Source organism: Cyprinodon tularosa, unplaced genomic scaffold, assembly GCF_016077235.1.
Source record: "Cyprinodon tularosa strain WSP-4 unplaced genomic scaffold, ASM1607723v1 ctg287, whole genome shotgun sequence".
Lineage (NCBI taxonomy): Eukaryota > Metazoa > Chordata > Actinopteri > Cyprinodontiformes > Cyprinodontidae > Cyprinodon > Cyprinodon tularosa.
In genome coordinates, this window is record NW_024038993.1 from 616,741 (window position 1) to 638,628 (window position 21,888).

Here is a 21,888-nt window from a genome sequence, read left to right on the forward strand (position 1 = left end):
TACCCAATGGCGTAAATATCGGTAAGAAGAGACAGCATTTGCTTACGGGCCCACGACCTCTGAGGGACCCCATCACTGACACCTGGTGTTTCCCTTATGCAATTGTATACTAGGGCGGCTCTTTGCAGATGTAATGGTGTGAAAAATTCCTCTTAAACCCACCTGAGACTGAAGTGACTACTGCACCAGCCCCTATTTATACCGCAACACATGCAAGATTTCAACATGATGGTGAGTCGTTTAAACACGACACCACTAGCAAAGCAGGCACGGGTAATTACTATGTTAATAACTGTGTATAGTTCATTAGACGTTTGGTAAAAAATATTCTCATAAAGTATGTTTCAAACTGGGGTTTCAATAAGCATCTCCCTGAAATGAGTTTTTGGAATTTAGGATGTCTGTAACATGTGGTGGTGCGCTGTCGCCATATCCTGAACCTTTATCACGTGTTGTACTTCATATGAGGCCCACCCAGATAATGTTGTGTCGTTACACCATTGTGGGCACCTCTAGCGCCTCTAGAGCAGTCACGTGACGAAACACAGCTGTGACGTCGGTGTAGTCAAATGTCCTCGAGTGGGTGTATAGAAACACTAGTTCACGCATTGTTAAGCACTCTGAAAGGATTCTTAAAACATCATTACAATGGTCAATTGTACTGCTGCCAATTGTAAGAATGGCTCTGGAGCGGGAAAAGGAATGTTTAATTATCTGAAGGACCGGGTTTTGCGTGAAATTTTGATCCTAAGAGAAAACATATTAGAAAAAATCTACCGCATTATCTTTGGCATGGAAACCGATACAGCAAACTATGTTCAGATCACATCATGAAAGATTCTTTTATCATCAATCCTGCTCTTACAGCATCAGTTGGATTCAATATACCAAGTATCAACAGCTTGTTTTCTCTGTTGTATAGCTTTCATAAAGTGTCTGATGGCAATAAAGCTGATTCAAAGCATTGTTTATTTATTTAATGAAATATTTCATTTCATAAAACAACAAACCCTAGCTAGTTGCACAATTAAATATAGTCGCAGCTCCAGACAGATTTCCATATCATTAAGGTCTGGGCTCCAGAACTCCAAGAACCGTGATGGATAACAGTCAGGTGGAGACCTACAGCTCGAACCACATCCAAGGGCAATGTTTCCCACCTGGACGGCAGAAAAGAACCAGTGCTTGGACCACTAACTGTGATCGCATTACCAAGGGACCACCTTCCCTGTCCAGGCACAGCAGCACAGCACATCCAGCTATCCAGAAGCTCCAGCACCGCACACAGGGCTCCAACACTGACCGCCAGCCTTCATGTCTGGCCGCAGCAGTACACTGCCAACCGAACCGAACCTAGCCACCACAGAACCAATACAAATCCTTTGATTCTTTCTTCCTCTTCAAACAAAAGGTTAGACTCAGAACTTCCACCGGCTCTGCATAAGATCAAAGAATATTTAGCAGCATTGATTAAATCAGCGAGCATTAATAAAACCACTAAGACTCTGATTGCTTTGTATTCATCCTCGTTAAAGGATCAAAACAAGCATCGCCTCAGTTAGTCACGCAACTAAATGAGGAATTTAACGTCATCTGCTATCTTCGTGAATTGTTTTATATATCAAACAACAAAATGCTGGAAATTATTTTACTTGTGATGCATTTACTTTGGTATATGTGTTTCTATTTGAACATTAATTCATTCCCATTTGTTTGTTTGTTTCTCCTCTATACAACCATCATGACGTTGCCTCACTTATGGTTCAAGGGAGCCAATTATTTTGATTACTTTATTATTATTAGTTTTTAGTTATAAGTTATTCTTTTTTCTGATCTTTAATATATTTTCCATTATATTTAGCTGTCTTAAGTTACTCTCTGTTGCCCCCTTGTGCCTGTCTCCTTTCCCCTAGTTCCCTTCTAGTCTCTTCTATCCACACCTGCTCCATATCAGTTGATTACCCCAGTCTTTGTTCACTCTCCCATATATACTCTCCATGTGCAGTTCTTCAGTGCTGGTTCCTTGTTATTTATTTACTTCCTTGTCTCTGGCTCCCTACGTGAGTTTTCCCTCATGTTTACTGGTTTGTGGTTTTAAGTATTTTTGTGTTTTTGGAGATTTGCTTCAGTATCTCTTCATTAAACCTACAAGAACTCATCTCTGCCTAAATTATCAACATTTGGGTCCTCAAGCAAACTCACCATTTTCACTCACAATTATTGGTCGCCCTGGGTTAATCGGACAAAGCAAACCTGATCCCAGATCCTGTTCTGTCAATATCCAGCTAAATTAAGCCCTCGTTTTAACTCATAGGATCAACATATTCTACCGGTGGGTCACTGAGATGAAACTGGTTTTAGCATGTAATCCAGGCCATTGCTCTTTAATACAAACTGTACATGCCAATAGCCTACAGATGGAGTATCCCTCTTAAAGAACCAAAGTCACAATAGTGCGATCTACTGATGCAACATTGCATTCACACTTGAAAAAATTTCAGAAGGTAGTTCAGAGTAAGTTCACAATTATTAACCAAAAAAGGCCATGTTAAAGTCGTAGGGAAGTCATATTTAAATGTCAAATCATTCTGGCTTGAACATCTATATAAATGTACCCTTTATCAGAAAAAAATCCTGTCTTAAAATCTGTATTTTTGTTATGTTATGCAGGCCAGTTAATTATGCATCAGCCTGAACGCCTAAATTCGGCCAATCATATGTCAAAGATCATCTGTCAATCAATTTTCTTTGGTCATAGCATCTTGATTCATATGTCGCAGATAATATACGCAACGGTTTAAATAAGAATCTTCGCAGAGTAGTGGTGACCATTACAGGTGTATAGTTGGAGAGCGATTTGTTGGCCGTTTCTCAATTCACAACAACGCGAATATGGACTTGTGTTCTCGCCAAGTATACCCTTGAGAAGAACACAGAAAAGTGTGGACTCAAGTGTGGGTCAATTGGAACAGCTGTCCATAGCGTTTCTTGAGAGTGTCGTTTCTAAGTCACCAATGTAGTGCTACTTGGTCCCAATGTAATTTCCCATTGGGAACATACTAGCACTAAGTTGCTAACTGGTTAGCAAGAATGCTTCAGAGAAACTGGCCACAATCAAACTTGCTTGCAAACCTTCCGCCACAACAATCCTGCCCTCTTGATAAACGAACAATTAAATTCACTTTATTCACTTGTGGAAAGGCGTGCACCACTTTGGAGAATTCAGAACTGCAATGTTTGGAACAGCCGTTTCTAGGGTTGGGAATTGAAAAGATTTTCACGATTCCGATTCCCTTTTCGATTCTATTAAACGATTCGATTCTTTATCGATTCTTTTTTCGATTCCAATTTGGGGGAAAAAGGAGAACAAACAGTTTGATTATCAGAATCAACTTTGTTTACTTAACTATTGCACAATCTTACAAACTCAACAAGATCAAGATGTCCACAGGAAATGTGAAACTGGAGTAACATCTGTGTTTAAATGAAAAATGAATACAAGAACAAACTTAATAACCAACAATGTCTAATAACAAATGATGGGATAATAACCTATTTTAAATAACAAAAAATACTAATTATAAAAAATTAGTAGGGAAAATTAACAGTTCTTTTGCAGAAAGATGAGCATATCTGCTTTTTCTGGAAGGATACAGGATCTTTCAGGGCTTATGGTGTCTCCAGCCGTGGAGAACACCCTCTCAGATGGGGTGCAGGAAGCCTGCACACAGAGGTAGTTTTCAGCCAGTCCAGATAGCAAGGGCAGCGTATCTTGCTTGTTCCACCACCACAGTGTGGCGCTATCCCTGCAGGGGATGGAGGGCAAGCTTTTATAGAGCTGGATTTCCTGATCTACCCTCTGGGCTAAGGAAAGACGGGGCTTTGATTCAAAAAGTGACCGCAGCTCGCTGTCTTCCTCCTCGAATAGTTATTTCCAAATTGCGTAACTTGCGTAACTTGCGTAACTTACGTAACGTACGTAAAAAACGTGACGTAAGTCATGCTCCCCAGAGCCGGCGCTCTAGGCTCTGGTGCTGCGGGAATCGAAAAAAGAATCGTTCAGCGAGCTGCCAAACGATGCCATGGAATCGGAAAATACGGAACCGGTTCTGAACAGGAACCGGTTTTCGATTCCCATCCCTAGCCGTTTCCCTATGACTTTAACATGAAGCCATTCCTCAGCCTACTGCTAAGAATACTTGAAATGAATTTGGAAGAAAGGCAATTTGAGTGAGTTTCTCCATCATTTAAATGTGCGGTTCTATCTCTTTGGTTAGTGGCAGTGACAAAACAAACCTTCAACAGACCTGTCTGTGCAGTCATTTTTGGTGCCATAAGCCAGACAGGTCAGAAAAGAAAGGCATGACTAACACATGAGCCTCCAATTACTTTGATCTGATTTTGCTGTTCAAAAATGCTGCTCATTTTTGCTGCTCATTTTAAATCAAATTTTTGAATATATTTTTTAATTAAAACTCGCTTAATTTAGGTTCTAGTAGGATGTAACTGCTGTAATATCCTACTGGGACCATGATAGGTCAGCTGCCTCATCAAAAATTGAACTGGATTGACTGAGGGATTTAAAGAATAAACATCATTCAAAGAGTAATTGTTCACAGGGAATATTGGGATTGGGTAAACTAAGAGAAAAACAGAATACAATGAGATTAAATAACACAAAACATGTGAATCCACTGAAGCACAGAGACAACTAAATAAAAAAAATATGACCTCCACTCAGAAGGATCATGGTATTTCACTGATGAAACTACTGTGGTTGATCTTGTGTTGATCAGCTGGTTTCCCAGTAGATCAACTGAATGTCATGTCTGCTGGATAGCGGATTACTGTTATCTTGCAGCTGCAGCATGGTTATGTTCCACTGTGGCCCATTCTGGCATCTTTTTGCTTTACCAGCTGACAAAATTGGTGTTTGCATATTTAGCCTTGTAGCTTCTGGGTATGCAGATGGGCAGGATTGACCCACTGTGACCTTGGAAGAGTGCCCCAGAGCAGGACGGCAGCGACCTAGCAGTAGGCAAAATGTGCTGCATTGCAGCAGAGCAGCTCAGGGTGCTGCACGCCTTGACACACGCACACATAAACACATAAAGATGCAGCATTATATCATGAAGCAGCACAGCATGCTCAGATGTACACAAATCAATATCACCACTCACACTTTGTCTTTCTGGAAAAACAGGCAGAGGCGTGTCTTGATACTCCTGCTGCTTTATCACAGATAAAATGCAAAAGCCTTCTAAATGAGTATGAATGTTGTGTTTTCTTTCAAGCATTTCAATCTTGCTTCCTTTAAAAATAAAACCACAAAATTGAAAATTCTAGCACACTGAACAAACAAGCATGAGCTCTTTGAAGATTTAAAACAGATAGTTAACATGTATGTTATAGTTCACCTGTATTCCACTAAGGCTACATCTATAAGCCTTAGCATTAATGTAGTAGGAGATATCCCTATCACAACAGCACCTACAGACTTTGCAGTGGGCACTGGTGTACTACTGTATGTTTAAATGTCTTGCTTTCTCAAGCACACTCTCAGCACTGGGATGTTAAAATCGCTCTTAAGAAGTAAACAGCTACCAAGAGCAACGACTAGATTTGGTAGAACAGTTTGAGGATTCGGCAACAGTGCTAGAGACTGTTCCAGCATGAAAAAAAAATAGTTAATAGACCAGATGTATTATGGAGGTACAATGAACAATCATCTTATTATGGCACCTCTTATTGGGATGGGCACATAAATATGTAAAGCTGACTGTTAAACTTAAGGAGCAAATGCTTTTCTATGTGAAAACATCAAACACAAAAAGCTACTGCTTCTTAAAGTTTAAGTAATACTTCTGAAAAATGTCTGAGGTCTATTTATGGCAGCAAAACAAACTTTTTAAACAGCATAGCAGAATGAAACAGGGTTAACATCTTTACAGAAAAAAACACAACCAGAATCAGAAAAGAAGGTTTTTAGTGGACATAAAAAAAAAATTAATAGGGTGGGTTTTTATTTTTTTTATTTTTACTGTTGTGGTTAACTAAAACAGAAAGGGGCTTGGGGGATTTTATTTTCATTTTCCATAAGTGAGATCCATCTAATGCTTTTAAAGGTGTGTCAGGAACTGTTTCACCAGCTCTACATTGAAGTTAATCACCACTTTCTGGGATTCTGATTGTTAAGTCTAGAATCTGGATAATACGCAGTTTGAGAAAAATACACATATTTAGAGGCTATGTATCTTCATTACCATGTGATATGGTTCCCAAGCAGACAGGATGCTTCCCTGCACAACTCAAGGTATTATGTGATCATCTCACTGATTCTACATCATTTCACCGTTATAAGACGGGCTTATTTCATCATCCCTACTAATTAGCTGTTTAAATTGCACAGAGGCACCAAATTACACTACGCTGATGGTTGCTATTTACTTTTTTTCCATAAACATAAGCTCTGCCATTAGTGTTTTTGTTGATAAACACTCAGGGTATTTGTGTACTAGAATTATACCACGCATTGTTTTGGCGATGACAAAATATATTGAAAATACCAATATATTTGAGGTCTACAGAGTAAAAGATTGTCTGAGAATGCTGTATGTTACGCTAAGGGCAGCAAACTTCTTAAGAGACAAAAACATCAAATATTTAGCTGTAAAGCCTTACTAATGCTGCAAAATGCTCTGAATTAATTGATATATAATGGATATAGAAGAAGGAAGGAAGTGTTGAAGCCTTTCAATCAGGAATTTGTTTAAGGTTTTGCAATTGTCTCCCAACTGACAGGATGATATGTTCTTGTCTTCTAGTTTTTTGTTTCTCTGAAAATGTCCTGTGTTTAAAGGGGATCTGTGTGTGTGAGGAGGATATTAGAGGTTTTGATGTTGTCATTTGACCATGACAAGGTAAAGCATTTGAATTAGTCAGAAGACTCTGTATATTGTTTTATTCTAGGCAAATAAAGCAGAGGTTTTAAATTATTACAGTTATTTAAATTCCATAAAAAATGGTATGTAGAAAATTCTGTGTTGTCTTCCTAATTATCATTGAAAACGTTTTTCTTTACAATACAGTAATTACAGTACATTAAAACTGAACAGTCGAAAAGAAAATCCTCATGCAAGAATACATAAATATAAATACATATTTTATTACAAAAAATGAAGCCACCTGACAAAAAATAAACTTTCATGTCTCTGGATTTTAAACTATGCATAAATGTTTTTTGGTTTTTGTATATTTTCACTTGCACATATGCTTTTTTCTAAACAATAACTTTAAGTCTATCTTGATGCAGCATAATAATCCTGTGGCACAGGATTCCTTTTGTGTTCAAAAATCCTCTTTACAAAACAACCACACTTGCAAAAGAAAATGGAAAAAAATGAAAGTGTCCAGTACCTTTACTTGCCTCTTCTTCCCTGAAGTATTTTTGCTTGTCCAGAGCTTGGCACAATGGAGCAGAACAAGTAAGAGATTTTCGTACAGATGGCTGAGCCAGAAACCTTCAGTTTTTATAATTACCCTCAAAGAAATAATCTGATAAATTGTACAGGCTGTTCAAAAATATGGAGGTATGCAAAAATGTATAGATTCATTTTTTATATAAATATATACAGCTTTGATATAGACTTAAATGAAATCAGATTTTACTTTAAAAACTGTATTATGCCAGAAAAACAGCATTCAAATTTGTTTTTCTTTGTCATGCATGAACATGTTTAATTGTTCAAATTTACTGCAGCTTTTCTGTTTTAAAACTAAGATATTAGCATCCAAATTTCAATCTGTACTTAGCATAGTCTAATAGTGACTTTCATAATTAATATAGTTAGCACTTAAAAAAAAAAGCAACCTCCCATTACAGTAGCAGCCATTCAAAATGGGCCTTACCAGTCAAACACCAGCCGAATAGCAGCCTACTTCTCTGCAACTCCCAGCAAAAACCTCTCCAACTTCCAACCACTGGAATGACCCCCTCTTTTTCCTGGACTTGCATACTTCCGCCGCGGAGGGAGACATGGCTGTTGTTGGGCTCGCTGTCTGAATGACGGCGCGCACTGATACGAACAGAGAGAAAATAGGACCAATTGATAACGACGTGTGACTTTTTCCACTACAATCTTTTTGGGATGCAAAAATATCGCTCTTTTGAACACATAATGTTTTGGGAAGAGAAAAGTTTTATTTCGCTGTTCCTAAAAACCTGCCGGACTACTTTTGGCTTGACCAAAACTGGACGATAACTCTGCTCACAGGACGCTGCCAGGGGTAAGTCAGTGTGATTGCATGCCGCTGGTGATGGGGATGCCATACAGATTCATGTCAAAAATACCGAACTATCGCTTTAATGTCGACAAACTGTGACAGAAAGAATATTTTAGAGCAAAGATTAATGTTTATAAGGAATAAGGAATTGTAGGGGACTAGCCAAGGGACCATCAAGGAAAGTGGGTAGATTTTGAATGGCCACTATTGTACATTACCAAGAGAATGTAGATTATCTTTACTGTCAGGTTTCCAAAATACCAGAAACGTTTTCCTTATTAGAGTTTGAAAGCTCGAAAGGATCAAATTGGTTATCTCCTAAAGGTGTTGCTCTCTCCCTCATGAATATCTCATCTGTTGCATAAAAAAATACTTCATAGATCTTTGTCCTCTGACTTTATCAGTAAAAATCCCAATGATTTTGACAATTTCTTAGGTCGTCTGCCTGTAATTCTGTAATTTCTACATTATCTATACCGAAAGGTGTTCCTATCTTTCTTGAATATTTTAGATAAGGTGCGGGTTAGATCATAAAATATCTATTTCTGTCATTAGTCAGAGTCTTTCCAGCTGCAGATGGTTTTATTCTTGTCAACAGGTTTTTATCTGGTAAAGATCTTTCATAATATAAATGAGTGTAAAGTCTGACTTTGGGGCCCAAACATGGAGGACACCCATAGATAATGGCTTAGGGGGGGTGAACTGGCATTTTCTTTCTCCATCTTACAAAAGTCTGTCTGATTACTGTTGTTTTTTTGTTTTTTTTTACAGAGGTCAATGTTTAATTTTTCCATAGAGAGTTATGCTTAAATCAAGTCCATCAATTAAAAAAAACAACCCTGAGGCAACAAAATCATAGAAAGAGATTAAACAAATGTAAATAAAGCACACAATGCACATTTAGATAAACACTTCTGTTTATTATTTGATATACTATATGCATTTTCATATAATAGTTCTAATACAAGTAAGTCAAAAATAATAATCATAATATATTTGTATATAGAGATATATAGAAAACTAATCCAATAATCTACTTTTTACTTGAACATCACTCTCTTATAAAACAAACAAACAAAAAAAAAAAACTATATGGACAATGTATCACCTTCTACCCATCTTCAATATAGGCGCTTTAAGGGAGCATAAGATAATACAAAAACGAAAAATGACACCTGATCATTGCATTTTGTAGAGCAAGGACACCTGGAGCAGCTATTTATGTCGACCATCTTGGTTTAAGACACAGGAAGAGTTCTTGTTTTTTTACTTGCAAGATTATCTTTGAGAAAAACAAATCTTTTTACATTGAATTCAAATAGCCAGATGTTTATAGGAGGAATGATAGCAGCTATGTGATCATTTGGATTTGGAGACTGAGATAGAACATTAGATTACAGCAGTCTCATTACACCCATTGAAGGTAATAAATTGCAAAAGATTAAGGAGAGGACGGAGAGAGTGGGGGGAAGGAAGATAGCAAAGAGTGTGCGAAAAAGTTACCACAATAAATTAAACGTTTTCTTAGCTTTTTTGATTATGAACTACATTTGTAAACAGAGGTTAGCAGCACAAACAGTGCAATGTCCCTAATCTTCTTACCAATCCCCATCCGCACTCACTGTGTTCTCTCCAGGAGTTAGCGATAGCGCAGCTGGCAATTAGAGATATCCTCTCTGAACCATTTAACATGGCAGTCCTCATGAGTCTTCCAAATCGTTATTACCATTCTCTTCAAAAACAACTAAAATATAAAACCCCATTCCACATCCGCTCAAACTCTTGATATGTAGAAATCAAAACATGGAGGCAGGCTGTTTTAAGGGCTGTGCACATGGAAGAGTTCTTGGACTACAGACGGTCCGGAGCCATGGAGGGTGGCTTCCAGAGGCCCTGAAATCTGTCAGGTCCAGAGTCGTGGGAGGGTTCCCTCACTACCACCCCTCTTTCTTTGGAGAGGCATGGTTGGTCAAGTTGTCAAGAGGAGGCATCAAAGCTGTGCAAGAAAAGAGAAGAAGAAAGGAAAAGTTGTTTATTTTAAACTATTTCTGAATTAATTTAGTAAACATGTAAACTGAAAAGCAACCAATAAAACCTTACAGAGGCAGGGTACCTTGAATAGCTATTTTTTTTAACTAGAAACACAAACCTCAATTATTTTATTGGTAATTCACGTGACTGAACAAAACAAAGTGATATACTTGTGAATATCAAGTTGTATTTAGACCTCTTCCCTCTGAGATCACATTTAGTTGTACCATTGGACTTTACCAGCCCTTCAAGCCCGAAGGGGTTCTGCTGATGTTTGCTCACATCATGTCCAAATCTAAGCTTTCCTAAAATACTTCCATCAACAATGTAAATACCACAACAGCTGTTATCGTTTAAGAAATAAATCGGATGGAACAGTCAGGCCCTGAAATCTGTCAGGCCCAGAGTAAGGGGAGGGCTCCCTCACTACCACCTCTTTCTTTGGAGATGCATGGTTGGTCAAGTTGTCAAGAGGAGGCATCAAAGCTGTGCCAGAAAAGAGAAGAAGAAAAGGAAAGTAGTTTTTTTTTTTTTTTACTGAGACTATTTCTGAATTAATTTAGTAAAAATGTAAACTGAAAAGCAACCAATAAGACAACTGATAACATTTAACCAATAAGACGGCTGTTATCATTTAAGAGATAAATCGGGTGGAACAGGGCAACACCCTTAGTAAATCATCTGTGAGACCAGATAGTTGATGTATTTTTTACAATCTATGATTGGATATTGTGCTGCAGCCCAGCAAAACTGTAAAACAAAATCTATTCTTTAACCCTCTTGCTTCATAAAGGAGGACAAATAGGTGTCCGGCTGGATGCTGCGGCAGACAGTGCAATGAAAATCTTGATTGTCGAGCCTAAAGCCGGACATCTGGGCACCCTAACTAACAACATTAGACTCTTTTCATATTTGGCAAAAACAGCTGTGTATGACCCCCTGCTGGCAAGCTGCATGGCCTTTGTAAATCATTGCTTTATGTCTGGTGATGCCATCATGCATTAGCGTTGATGACGTCACCAGAAATCAAGCAATGGAGAGCAATATAGGAGGGAGTCAGGGCGTAGTATGTGTGCTTTATTGTTTCTGTCTTTTGTCCATCCAAATCCCTATAACCACGGCAGTTTCATGTTTATCGCATGTAAGCATAGTTGTTTTAGATTGTTAGATTAGATGCGACTGTCGTAATGTTGTGACATAAGTATGTTGCGCTCAAGGGCATCACGCAAGCGGGTTGACCCGGTGCAGGTGTTCCCGCTGTATACCGATCAGAGACAAGCGTTTGAAGGTGATTAACCTGGGTCGTCTTTTTTTTTTCCTGCCTAGAATTTTGGCGCTCTAAATTGTTCCTGCAATGCTGATTTTACATGTTTGACGCAAAAATACTGGGATCACTCAGTCCTGCTGTTTTATTTCTGGAATAATTTAACCCTGTTTAATTATTTCACAAAGTACATTTTTATTTTGTTAAATTTCTTTAAAGGCATTACTTTTCAGCTTCGTAACTATTTTATAGCTAGTTAAAGGCTGTAAAGTTAAAAAATGTAAAGTTCTAAAACCTCTCATTGTTTAGACCCTAAGAACTTAGTGAAGTCCATACGTAAGTTCACAGGCCTAAATATAACAGACATAATACACAAAACAAAAGATCTAAATTATTCTTTTTACTGGAAAATGTCATGTTGGATTTAGGATAATGAAAGACAACAATTTCTCTTTAAATCACACATGGAACCACTGAACAATGCAGTTATTAATTTGATCGATGCTTCTAAGTCATTAGTTGTGGGGGGATTGTGTATTTTCTCATTAATGCTCAATGGGTGAGTTAAAATGAAGTATTAATAATACGTTATTCCACCCTGATTCACTAATAGAGTGTAATCACCAACGACATATAACTTGTTAATATACAAAAGCTATCACAGCAAGAAACTGAGCTATTTAATCAAAATTAAGCTATCATTAATGCTAGAACAGGCAAAAAAGGGCAAAATACAATACCCGCAGCCTTCTTGAACAGCTCTCTTCCTCAGTAGTTTGTCTATATGTGCACGCTTCATAGACTGTCAAAATATGTAATCAATGAAACTAGACTCAGCAGGCTCTCTGTCCTCTATTTAACCCAATAACTTATCACAATATTCTCCTTTAGCATATAGATCAATCCACCACATCTGGTGCGTTTTGACAGAGTTGTGCAGTAGAGTTTCATTGAAACATCCATTCTCCGTCATGCTTATCCAAAGCGGGGGTAGCGAGGGGTGCTGGTGCCTATCTCCAGCTGTCTACGGGCGAGAGGCGGAGTGCACCCTGGGCAGGTCGCCAGTCCATCGCAGGGCAGCACAGGGACAAACAACCATTCATGCACACTCACACCTAAGGGGATTTGAGAGAAAATGGACCTAACAGTCATGTTTTCGGATTGTGGGAGGAAACCAGAGTACCCGGAGAGAACCCACACATGCTCACGGAGAACATGCAAACTCCATGCAGAAAGACCCCAGGCCCGTAACCTTCTTTGTGCTACCCACTGCTCCACTGAACAGCCGTCCATTGCAAGTCATAAAAGTTAAAAGTACCTTCACACAGGATTGATAAAATTGTGCAAATGGATTTTTTGTGGTCAGCGCTCTTGCTTGAAATCCATAAACCATAGAAAGGTCAGAATGGAGATCAGCCCTCTACTTGTTTGCTTCCTAAAGATCCATATAGATGGGAAGAAATTTCATTTCAGGCTCATTGCTCCAGTGTCTCTAAACTTTGAGAAAGATCAATGCAGCTCACAGCTGAAGTGTTCTGAGAGCTGCCCATGTTTTTCACTGTCTTACCTCAGCCAGTCGTCCCTTCGCAGCCGCCATCACTCTCATCAGTTATGACCTATTAAATATCCCAGATGTGGGCCACATCTGGACCAGACCAACTGTAGTTTTTGGGTACGGTGTCTAGGTTCAGTACTACTTGCAGACTTTTTATACATTTTAAAAATTGTATTAAAAGTAGTGATGGTTGGTGTTGGTAAAAAAAAAAGAGGAAAATAAAATAAAAGATTCCCAGCATTTACTGATAGAACATTTTGTATCTGTCTGCATTTGCTGCAACAGAAAACCGAGGGATGATCAAAGTAAGACATCGATCTACACACCCTTCTTACTTTTCTCTGAGCCTAAAAAATAATCTACAAAGATTACTTGATTCTTCTCTTCTCCTTGTATTGTTGTGGGACAGAAGAGGAAAGGGAGGCTAACTCTCACACTTTGTTGGTTTGTTGTTCTGTTTACAACAAGAGCAGCAAGGACTCCCCCCTGCTGACTATAGGCAGGTAAGCCATGTCTTGCTGTGATCAAATATTAACAGAGCCATTTCTGCCTCACACAAACCTGACTGAAGATAGCACAATGACACATATACACAGGATAGGGTCACCTCTAACACTATAGTCACAATATAAAACCACTGATTCCACCTGAGCACAGAGACATATGGAGTGAGAACCTGCTCACAATCACAATGTATTCAATCAGGACCTGACTGTATGTTTGTTTATTTCTCACTGATTCGTATAAAAATTAATATGCAATGCCTCACTCGCCAACACTTTTGCTTTTTTATTTCGTCATGTAAATCCTGCTAATGTAAATCACTCCAACCTAACAAAACACACGTGTTTCAAGACAGCAGTTAATAGGTGCACAATGGATGTTAAAGTAGAGTTATGGAAGCTAAATACAGGATTCTGGACCCTTGTGTTAAGAAAACTGACACTGCCTTTAATTGTCTGTCTTCACTCTGAGTCTCTAATTAACACAAATGAGGTTTATAGAGAAAAGGCATAAAAATTTGAAGAGAGGTTTACCTGTCCCATAGCTTGACATTTCTGCAGTTGTTGGTGCAGCAGCCTGCTGATATCAAAGCTGTAGCAAAAACAAAGAAAGGAGACAGAGGAGGAGACAAGCTTTAAAAGCGTTCTTCTGACAAACAAGAAGGAGGTAATTAATTTAGAGCTGATGTCTGTTGTTGAGACAGCCAAAGCATGGAAAAATGTGTCGTAAATAAAAAAAACTTTGATTGACTAGTTGTCCACGCTGTCATTTGAAATGTATGTCAAATATAGAACTGGGAATACTGCATTTTTTATTTATTCAATCTGTGCCACTCACAGCCCACTCACACACACATTCACACATTCACAGACACAAAACACACAAAAAAGACAGATAGAACCAAAACAACAAAATAGGGTAGTTTGGAAATTGTCAAATCTCCTGTTGATGATTAAGAGATCACTTGTGCAGAAATGCACTGGTGTTCGTATTCTGATTTTTTCTGTGACTTTTTTTTTTCGGTTAAGGAGAAGTCCGGTCATATTCAGAATTCAAACTTGTGAAAGTATTTCAAATCTGAAATGCTGACATACTGTTTAAAAAATTCATTTGAATGTGCTTTACCAGAGACATCCATGTTTGTCAAAGAACACTACCACCACCAACCAGTTTTTGACGTCAAGGTGCGGCATCGGCTGTTGAGCAAGTCCCAGTTCTCTATCTGGTGTTTGTCACAATGTGCTATTATACAAGTCATATTTAAAAATTCTTCTTCAAAATGTTGGCTACATATTACATATTACATGAAGTCTTCTCACAATCTTAAATAATTGTTGTTGACTGCAGATGTGTCTCCTAATTCCCATTGATTTTGCTAGTAAAGCGGGGAGAATGCCCGGTCCCGTACTCAGTGATCGAGACAAAAATATTATTTTAATTTTTTTACCCATTAACGCTAAATTCATTGAATCACTACTTATTCGTTTTAGTTAAAGATAATGATCCATTGATCATTCCGTGTTGACCGGACTTTTCCATTAAGGTTTACTTCACAAGCTTTTGGTGACAAGCTGTTGGTGTGCTTTGAACTTATTTTTATCAAGTTGGACACCATGACAAGGTTTCTCCATCCTCGAAGTATTGCGGAAAATCTATATTGTTCTGTTGGTAAAAATATGGGGAATGTGTCTTGTAACTGTGATCCATCCATCCATCCATCCATCCATCCATCCATCCATCCATCCATCCATTGATTATCTGATCCAAGGAGCAGAGAATAAAAAAAACACCCAATCATTTCTTGGACTGATCTGCCAGACAACAGCAGCAACATGTTACTATAACAAGAATAGAATAGAATTCAACTTTATTGTCATTACATTGTCACAAGTAAAAAGAACAAAATGAACTCTCTGCATTTAACCCATCCCTTTTAGGAGCAGTGGGCTGCCATGGTGCGGCACCTGGGGAGCAGTGTGGAGTTAAGGGTCTCTGCTCAGGGAACCAGAGTGGCAGTCTGTGGGAGTGGGGCTACTCAGAACCTCTCAGATCCAGGCGCAATGCCCTTACCACTAGGCCGCCACTCCCCCTACTACTATTATGTTACACCAACAGGGCAGCACATATCTCCAGGTTTGCACTTTACTGCCTAAAATGTATGTTTATGTATGTTTTGCCTTCATCTTTCAATCATTTGTAACACAGAAACACCACATGTTTACAAGTGGGTAGACATGAAGGGGAGGAATAGGTCTACCTGTAGTGCTTCTTTGGACAGGTTCTTCTATGTCCATGGCGTTCTGCTCCTCAGAACGCCATGGACATAGATTAGCTAAGTTGGCTATATACTAAATTAATAACATGGCTATAATTTAGGCAAAAACAACACTAAACCTAACCAGAAAAACACCATACCATTAAAGATAACAGTGGCAGCATCGGTAGGGGTTTATTTTTTTAGCGTGTGGAATGCATAAAGTTCCTAGGCATCCACAGTTCGTCTTACCTCTCCTGGACAGAATACATTTCCCATCTGGTGAGGAAGGTCAAATAAAAAAGGTGCTTCTTTCTTTGAAATTTCAAAAGGACAGGACTCTAATCAGATGCTCACAAAATTTTACGGAGTAATGAATCATGGCATGACAGAGGAGGGACTTAGTTAAGATGGTGAGGACAGCACAGGGGATGCCGTCTACAGATTTAGACTTAATTTAAGGCTTTCCAGAAAAGAGCTAAAGGCTTTGCTATAGATCCCACCTACCGCAGCAATGCATAGTTTGTCCCACTTTGATTAGGAAAACAATGCAGGAGCATTAAATCCAAAACAAACAAGATCAGTAAATATTCCACTGTAGTCAGACACTTACACCCATCTCACTTCTCCTCAGTCATACAAAAAGATACACAGTGCTAAGAATTAAACTATCATTTCATCTCCTACATGACTATAGCACAAGTTGCATCTTATGTAAATATTAAATGCTATATTTTGATGTACACATGTTATCTTCCAAGGATTTTTATGTTTTTCAAGTTTTTCTAATTCACTAAAACAATTGTAAAGAAGAATGGTTTGTTTCTTAAACATGAGAGAACACTTTTATCTAATGGAAATGTGGGAAATACAATATCTTCCACAGCAATCCATAAATGCATGTTGGTCATGGTGGATATAAATTTGCAGGTTCATTGCTGCATGCAGCAAGAGGTTTCAGACAGAGGTGACAGAAATATTAACATTTCAGTGTTTTACTTTCTCTACTTTACTGTTGTAGTTTTTGTGAAAGATCTAGAAATATTGTTGGTGTTTGGAAATGTGATTTACTGTTTGCACGTTGCACATCTGGCTGTTTTTAATCTTGGCCAGGACATCCTGGTCAGAAAGATTACCAATAGGAAGTTTTTTTTAAACGGAAAAATTAAAAGAAAGATGAGTGACATATATATTTTTTTAATAATATTTCAAAAATGCTTGAATTAATGCTAAAATATAATGGGAACTAGCTGTACAGTATGTATTTTTAGGTTGATTAAAGAAAGCTAATCAGTCTTACCCATCCCCATGGTTCCTTAGCTCTAACCCTGCTAATTTCAATCTCTATGTGGCAGCAATGCATGCCTAAATGGTGCACCACAGCTAAATGAGAATCTCTTCAGGCACACGCCCACGCAGATTGATTTATATAAACCTTAATCATGACTGACAAAGGGGACAGACAGGGAGATAAAGCAATCACTTTGCAGAATGAGTGACGGTCTGCAGCTTTGTGCAGTAAAAGTTAAGTTATGCTGTCATGACGTGATAGATGTAATGCTACTCTTTCAACTTTAGCCTCTCCAAGCAGAAGGCTGGGTCTTGACACTGTCTGACATCTTTGACCCAAGACTGCTGCACTGCTTTATTTCTGTCCCGCAGAAAAAATGTCCTGTCATGCCAAGTTCTCCAAACTGAAACTGTTACAGTACAGGATGCTACATCTATTATATTTCCATACTTTTATGGCTTTGTATGTAAAGTTCTGTTTAAGTGGTAGTCCACCTGAATTTTGGAACAAATATATTTGCCTTAGGCAGTTTAAGCTTTAAAAATGTACACTTTAGAATTCTTTCCACACTACCATGCTTGATTTTCTTTCAGCCAGCAATCTCTGCCTCCCCAGGAGTCCATAATCATGTTTTCAGCACATTTCCTCCACTTGGTCAAGCAGCAACATCTCAAATTAATGATTCATTACACTCTTCTGAAAACCAAAATAATCTGAATCCGATTTTTAAGGTTTTTCCTACCTCTTTTCCCATCACATTATTTATTTCTACTGATTAAAAACTGATTTAAGGAAGATAATGTAAAAGAGTATGTAGAACTAAATCAAGTTAAATCTGGTTGAAGGTCAAGTTATGGGCTATTATGTTTAACCCTTACCAGCTGAATTACACAGCATCGGTTAGCGTTATTTCAACAAATGATTCATATAATGGGCTGCTTAGTGGTGCAATGGGTAGCACAGCTGCTTTGCAGCAAGAAGGTTCCGGGTTAGATTCCAGGCCCCGGGTGTTTCTGCATTGAGTTTGCATGTTCTCCCTGAGGATACTGAGTTCTCTCCGGGTACTCCGCCTTCATCCCACAGTTCAAAAACATGACTGTTAGGTTAATTGACTTCTCTAAATTCTCCTTAGGTGGGATTGTGTGCGTGAATGGTTGTTTGTCCTGTGTGTCTCTGTGTTGCCCTGCGATGGACTGGCAACATGTCCAGGGTGTACCCCGCCTCTCGCCCATTGACTGCTGGAGATAGGCACCAGCACCCCTCGCGACCCCACCCGGGACAAGCGTGTCAGATAATGGATGGATGGATGGATGGATGGATGGATGATTAAAAACTGATTTAAGGAAGATACTGTAAAAGAGTATGTAGAACTAAATCAAGTTAAATCTGGTTGAAGGTCAAGTTATGGGCTATTATGTTTAACCCTTACCAGCTGAATTACACAGCATCGGTTAGCGTTATTTCAACAAATGATTCATATAATGGGCTGCTTAGTGGTGCAGTGGGTAGCACTGCTGCTTTGCAGCAAGAAGGTTCCGGGTTAGATTCCAGGCCCAGGGTGTTTCTGCATTGAGTTTGCATGTTCTCCCTGAGGATGCTGAGTTCTCTCCGGGTACTCCGCCTTCATCCCACAGTTCAAAAACATGACTGTTAGGTTAATTGGTTTCTCTAAATTCTCCTTAGGTCTGAGTGTGTGCATGAATTTGTCATGTGTTTGTTGCCCTGCAATGGACTAGCGACCTGTTCAGGGTGTACCCCGCCTCTCATCTGTAGACAGGGGAAGACCACGCTTGGGGTAAGCGTGACGGAAAATGGATGGATGGATTCATATAATACAAGACCTTTATCCTTTCTTCACAACTTAATATGATTAGAGCAAACGTGCAACTGAAAATGATATTTCTCTGCCCCTAGAGCTTGCTTTGAAATAGCTGAACAAGGCATTTTTACAAGAAAACATGGCAATGTTGTTAATAAAGAAGGAAAGAACATAAAAAGCATAAAATAATAATATCTTTATTTTGTGCAGGAGCAGTGAATATGATGCCTGGAAACCCCAAAAACAAACGAATAAATAATGCTTGAAATCTGAAAATGTGATATTGACTCAGTTCATTTTCTTCACTTATAGCCTCAGTCCTGTGGATTTTTTTCTTTTATTCATATCTAGTGGATTTGTGAAAAAGGAACACTGCAAAACTTTGTGTGAGTGGGGGTAGATGGGAAGAGGGGTAGTTTGATGAATTACACGAAAAATGTCTGCAAAGCCCTGTTGTAAAATATATTTAAACAAAACCTAATAAATTCAATAATTTTAGAGAAAAGAGAATGTCTGATGGCTTCAATTAGCCTGAATTCGAACAACCATGTCCTTCACTGCATGAAGGGACACTCCTCTCTACCAACAGGAAAAACTGACATCACTGATAAATTGTGACTGATCGGATGATCGATCTGATCTGATGGGCACCTGAGCTGTAATGGTTTAATACTTCCTCCCTGACAGTTCGCCTTCAGCATAAAAAAACGAAGGACAGAAAAAAGAAGCTGTCCTTATTGTGACATTTGAGTAAAGAGGCTGAAACTTTATTGATATAAATTATATACTTGTTCGACAATGGTGTTGCTCTAAATCGACGAATATGGTATTAGAAATACATCTTATCACATGGAGCATAATGAGCACTTTTCCTATGTCAGGCCTCAGCTGAAATATACAACACAAAAATTCAACAAATGCTACAATTGACCAGAGTTGGTTCATGGAGTAACTAATGATAATAACCTGATTTAGGATAATGATAATCTGGCCTTCTGAAACTGAAAACCTAGGATATGCAAGGGTTTAACACAGAACGTATTTTTATTTCTTAATTAACCCGTTTTCTGAATCTGTGCCCTGGTAAAAGGCATGTCAATGTAAACATTCTCTCCCAGTTTTACCGCTTTTTCTTTTCTTGTTAATTTTCTCTTTCATCTAGCTTGGAAAGAGGTAAGGATTGTCCACCACTTCAAGAAGGGTAAGTAAAAAGATCTACTGTCATCTTTGTGTCTTCTACAGTACACTCCTCCTCAACAGACAACACCAGTCCATATGAACACTTAAGACTAACAAGAGTGCCCAATTGCATCTATTGTAATTGAAGATGGTGACGCATCATGCCGTCTTCCATTGAGTGCATCCTCAACTAAGTATTTATAAACACCTCATTGTAAACTATGGAAATGTTTTAATTTTTGATGGGATTATCATTAGACATTGACAGCCTATGTAATTATGAAAGCAGTACTTGTTTTTGCTAATAACAGGCTAAGATATTTACGGATTGTCCCTCTAAAGCTAAAGGTAAAGTTTGCTAGAATTAAAACTACTGGTAAGTACTATGGTTATAACTTCAAAATGTTAGGATGAAGAGTAATATGTACTTAGAGCACATGTCTCTGTAAACCTTTTGTTCTTGTATACTCCTTTCCCAATGTCTGCAGTACATTTTATATGGAAAAGCTTAATGACTACATGTCCCCAAAAGACAAACTAATGTTGTGATTCTGTTTAAGCAATAATTTTGTCTTGACTTAACATACATTCTCACAATTCAGTTCTCATAATCTTTATATAGAGGCACAAGAGACACTAGTCTGTATTCCAGCATAGGGAATATTAGAGCTTAGCACTGTCATAAATTTCCCCTAATTCAAACATAATAGCTTCAACATCTACAAGGTATAAAGCCAAGCTATGGGGACTTCTAGCACTAATCTATATTTACAGCAGGACTTCTGCAGACTCACTACTGTTGCTTTTGTGAGTTATTATCTTGCAATGTTATCTGACATAGTGAAAAGTGACCATTAAATGAACAGCACGTTATTTTCAGCTGGTTAGATACTGCAGAAATGCCATGGTTTGTATTTTTTTAATCTGCTGTGCTGAGTTGAGCTTTCTTTGATCATATGTACTACAAACATTTTATAATGAAAAAATGGTTAACATGACAAAGTGATCTGAATCCTATATTAGAAAGATTTAATAAAAGCACAGAATTTCTTCTCAGATTTGCTGATATTGTATAGGAATTTATGTATTCTTATCAAGTATTTCACCCTTAGTCCTACTGCACCAAATAGAAAAGGCTTTGATATTGTTATCAAACTAAGTGCCTTAGCTTATTCAATCATTGTAAACCTGTTTGCAGGTGCATCTGATTCACTGAGAAATGCAGGAAATGTGATTAAGAATGCGCAATTCCATAAAGGGAATTTTTTTAATGTATTTTTTAAATAAATAAAGGAAATGATTAAAGAAAAAAAGGTCCATTAAATAAACTGTGGTTTAGTTAATAAGTGGCATATGGCATGACATTTTGAGTGTATTGGTTTATTTATTGGACAATCTACATAATTCAGATGTTCTTTTTTAACTATAAGTTTAGATTTCAGCCTTCTATTAAAGAAATATATAACTTAAGTATAAAGTTATTGTTTGGTAAAAGAGTATACCATATAACAGTAGGTCTCAATATAATTAAATTGAATGTACCACTGTGTTATATCATTTCCCTATCGGTTTGCTGATCATAATAATAAATTTAATTACTTAGAGACAATTAATAATTCTAAGCCAAACAACATGCATTTGGTGCATACTAAATATATATTTTTACACTGAGTCTAGCAATATGGTCAATGCAAAAATGTTCAGCAGC

At 38.0% G+C, this 21,888-nt stretch overlaps 1 protein-coding gene across 7 annotated transcripts in view; it reads right to left on the reverse strand.

Annotated features, from left to right (window-relative positions):
- Positions 1-9,182: 9,182 nt before the first annotated feature.
- The window catches only part of ccdc85al (coiled-coil domain containing 85A, like), a 55,192-nt gene continuing 42,486 nt past the window's right edge, over positions 9,183-21,888 (reverse strand). For 2 of the 7 annotated variants that reach the window (XM_038290750.1, XM_038290748.1), the window contains exons 3-4: positions 14,171-14,228; positions 9,183-10,279 (exon numbers count right to left, since the gene is read on the reverse strand). In XM_038290750.1, coding sequence (XP_038146678.1) covers positions 10,274-10,279; positions 14,171-14,228 — 64 coding nt within the window. In that variant the 3' untranslated portion in view covers positions 9,183-10,273. Of the gene's footprint in view, positions 10,280-10,348; positions 10,801-14,170; positions 14,229-21,888 lie in introns of those variants that run through there. The other 5 variants (XM_038290749.1, XM_038290751.1, XM_038290752.1 and 2 more) reach the window with 5 other exon arrangements.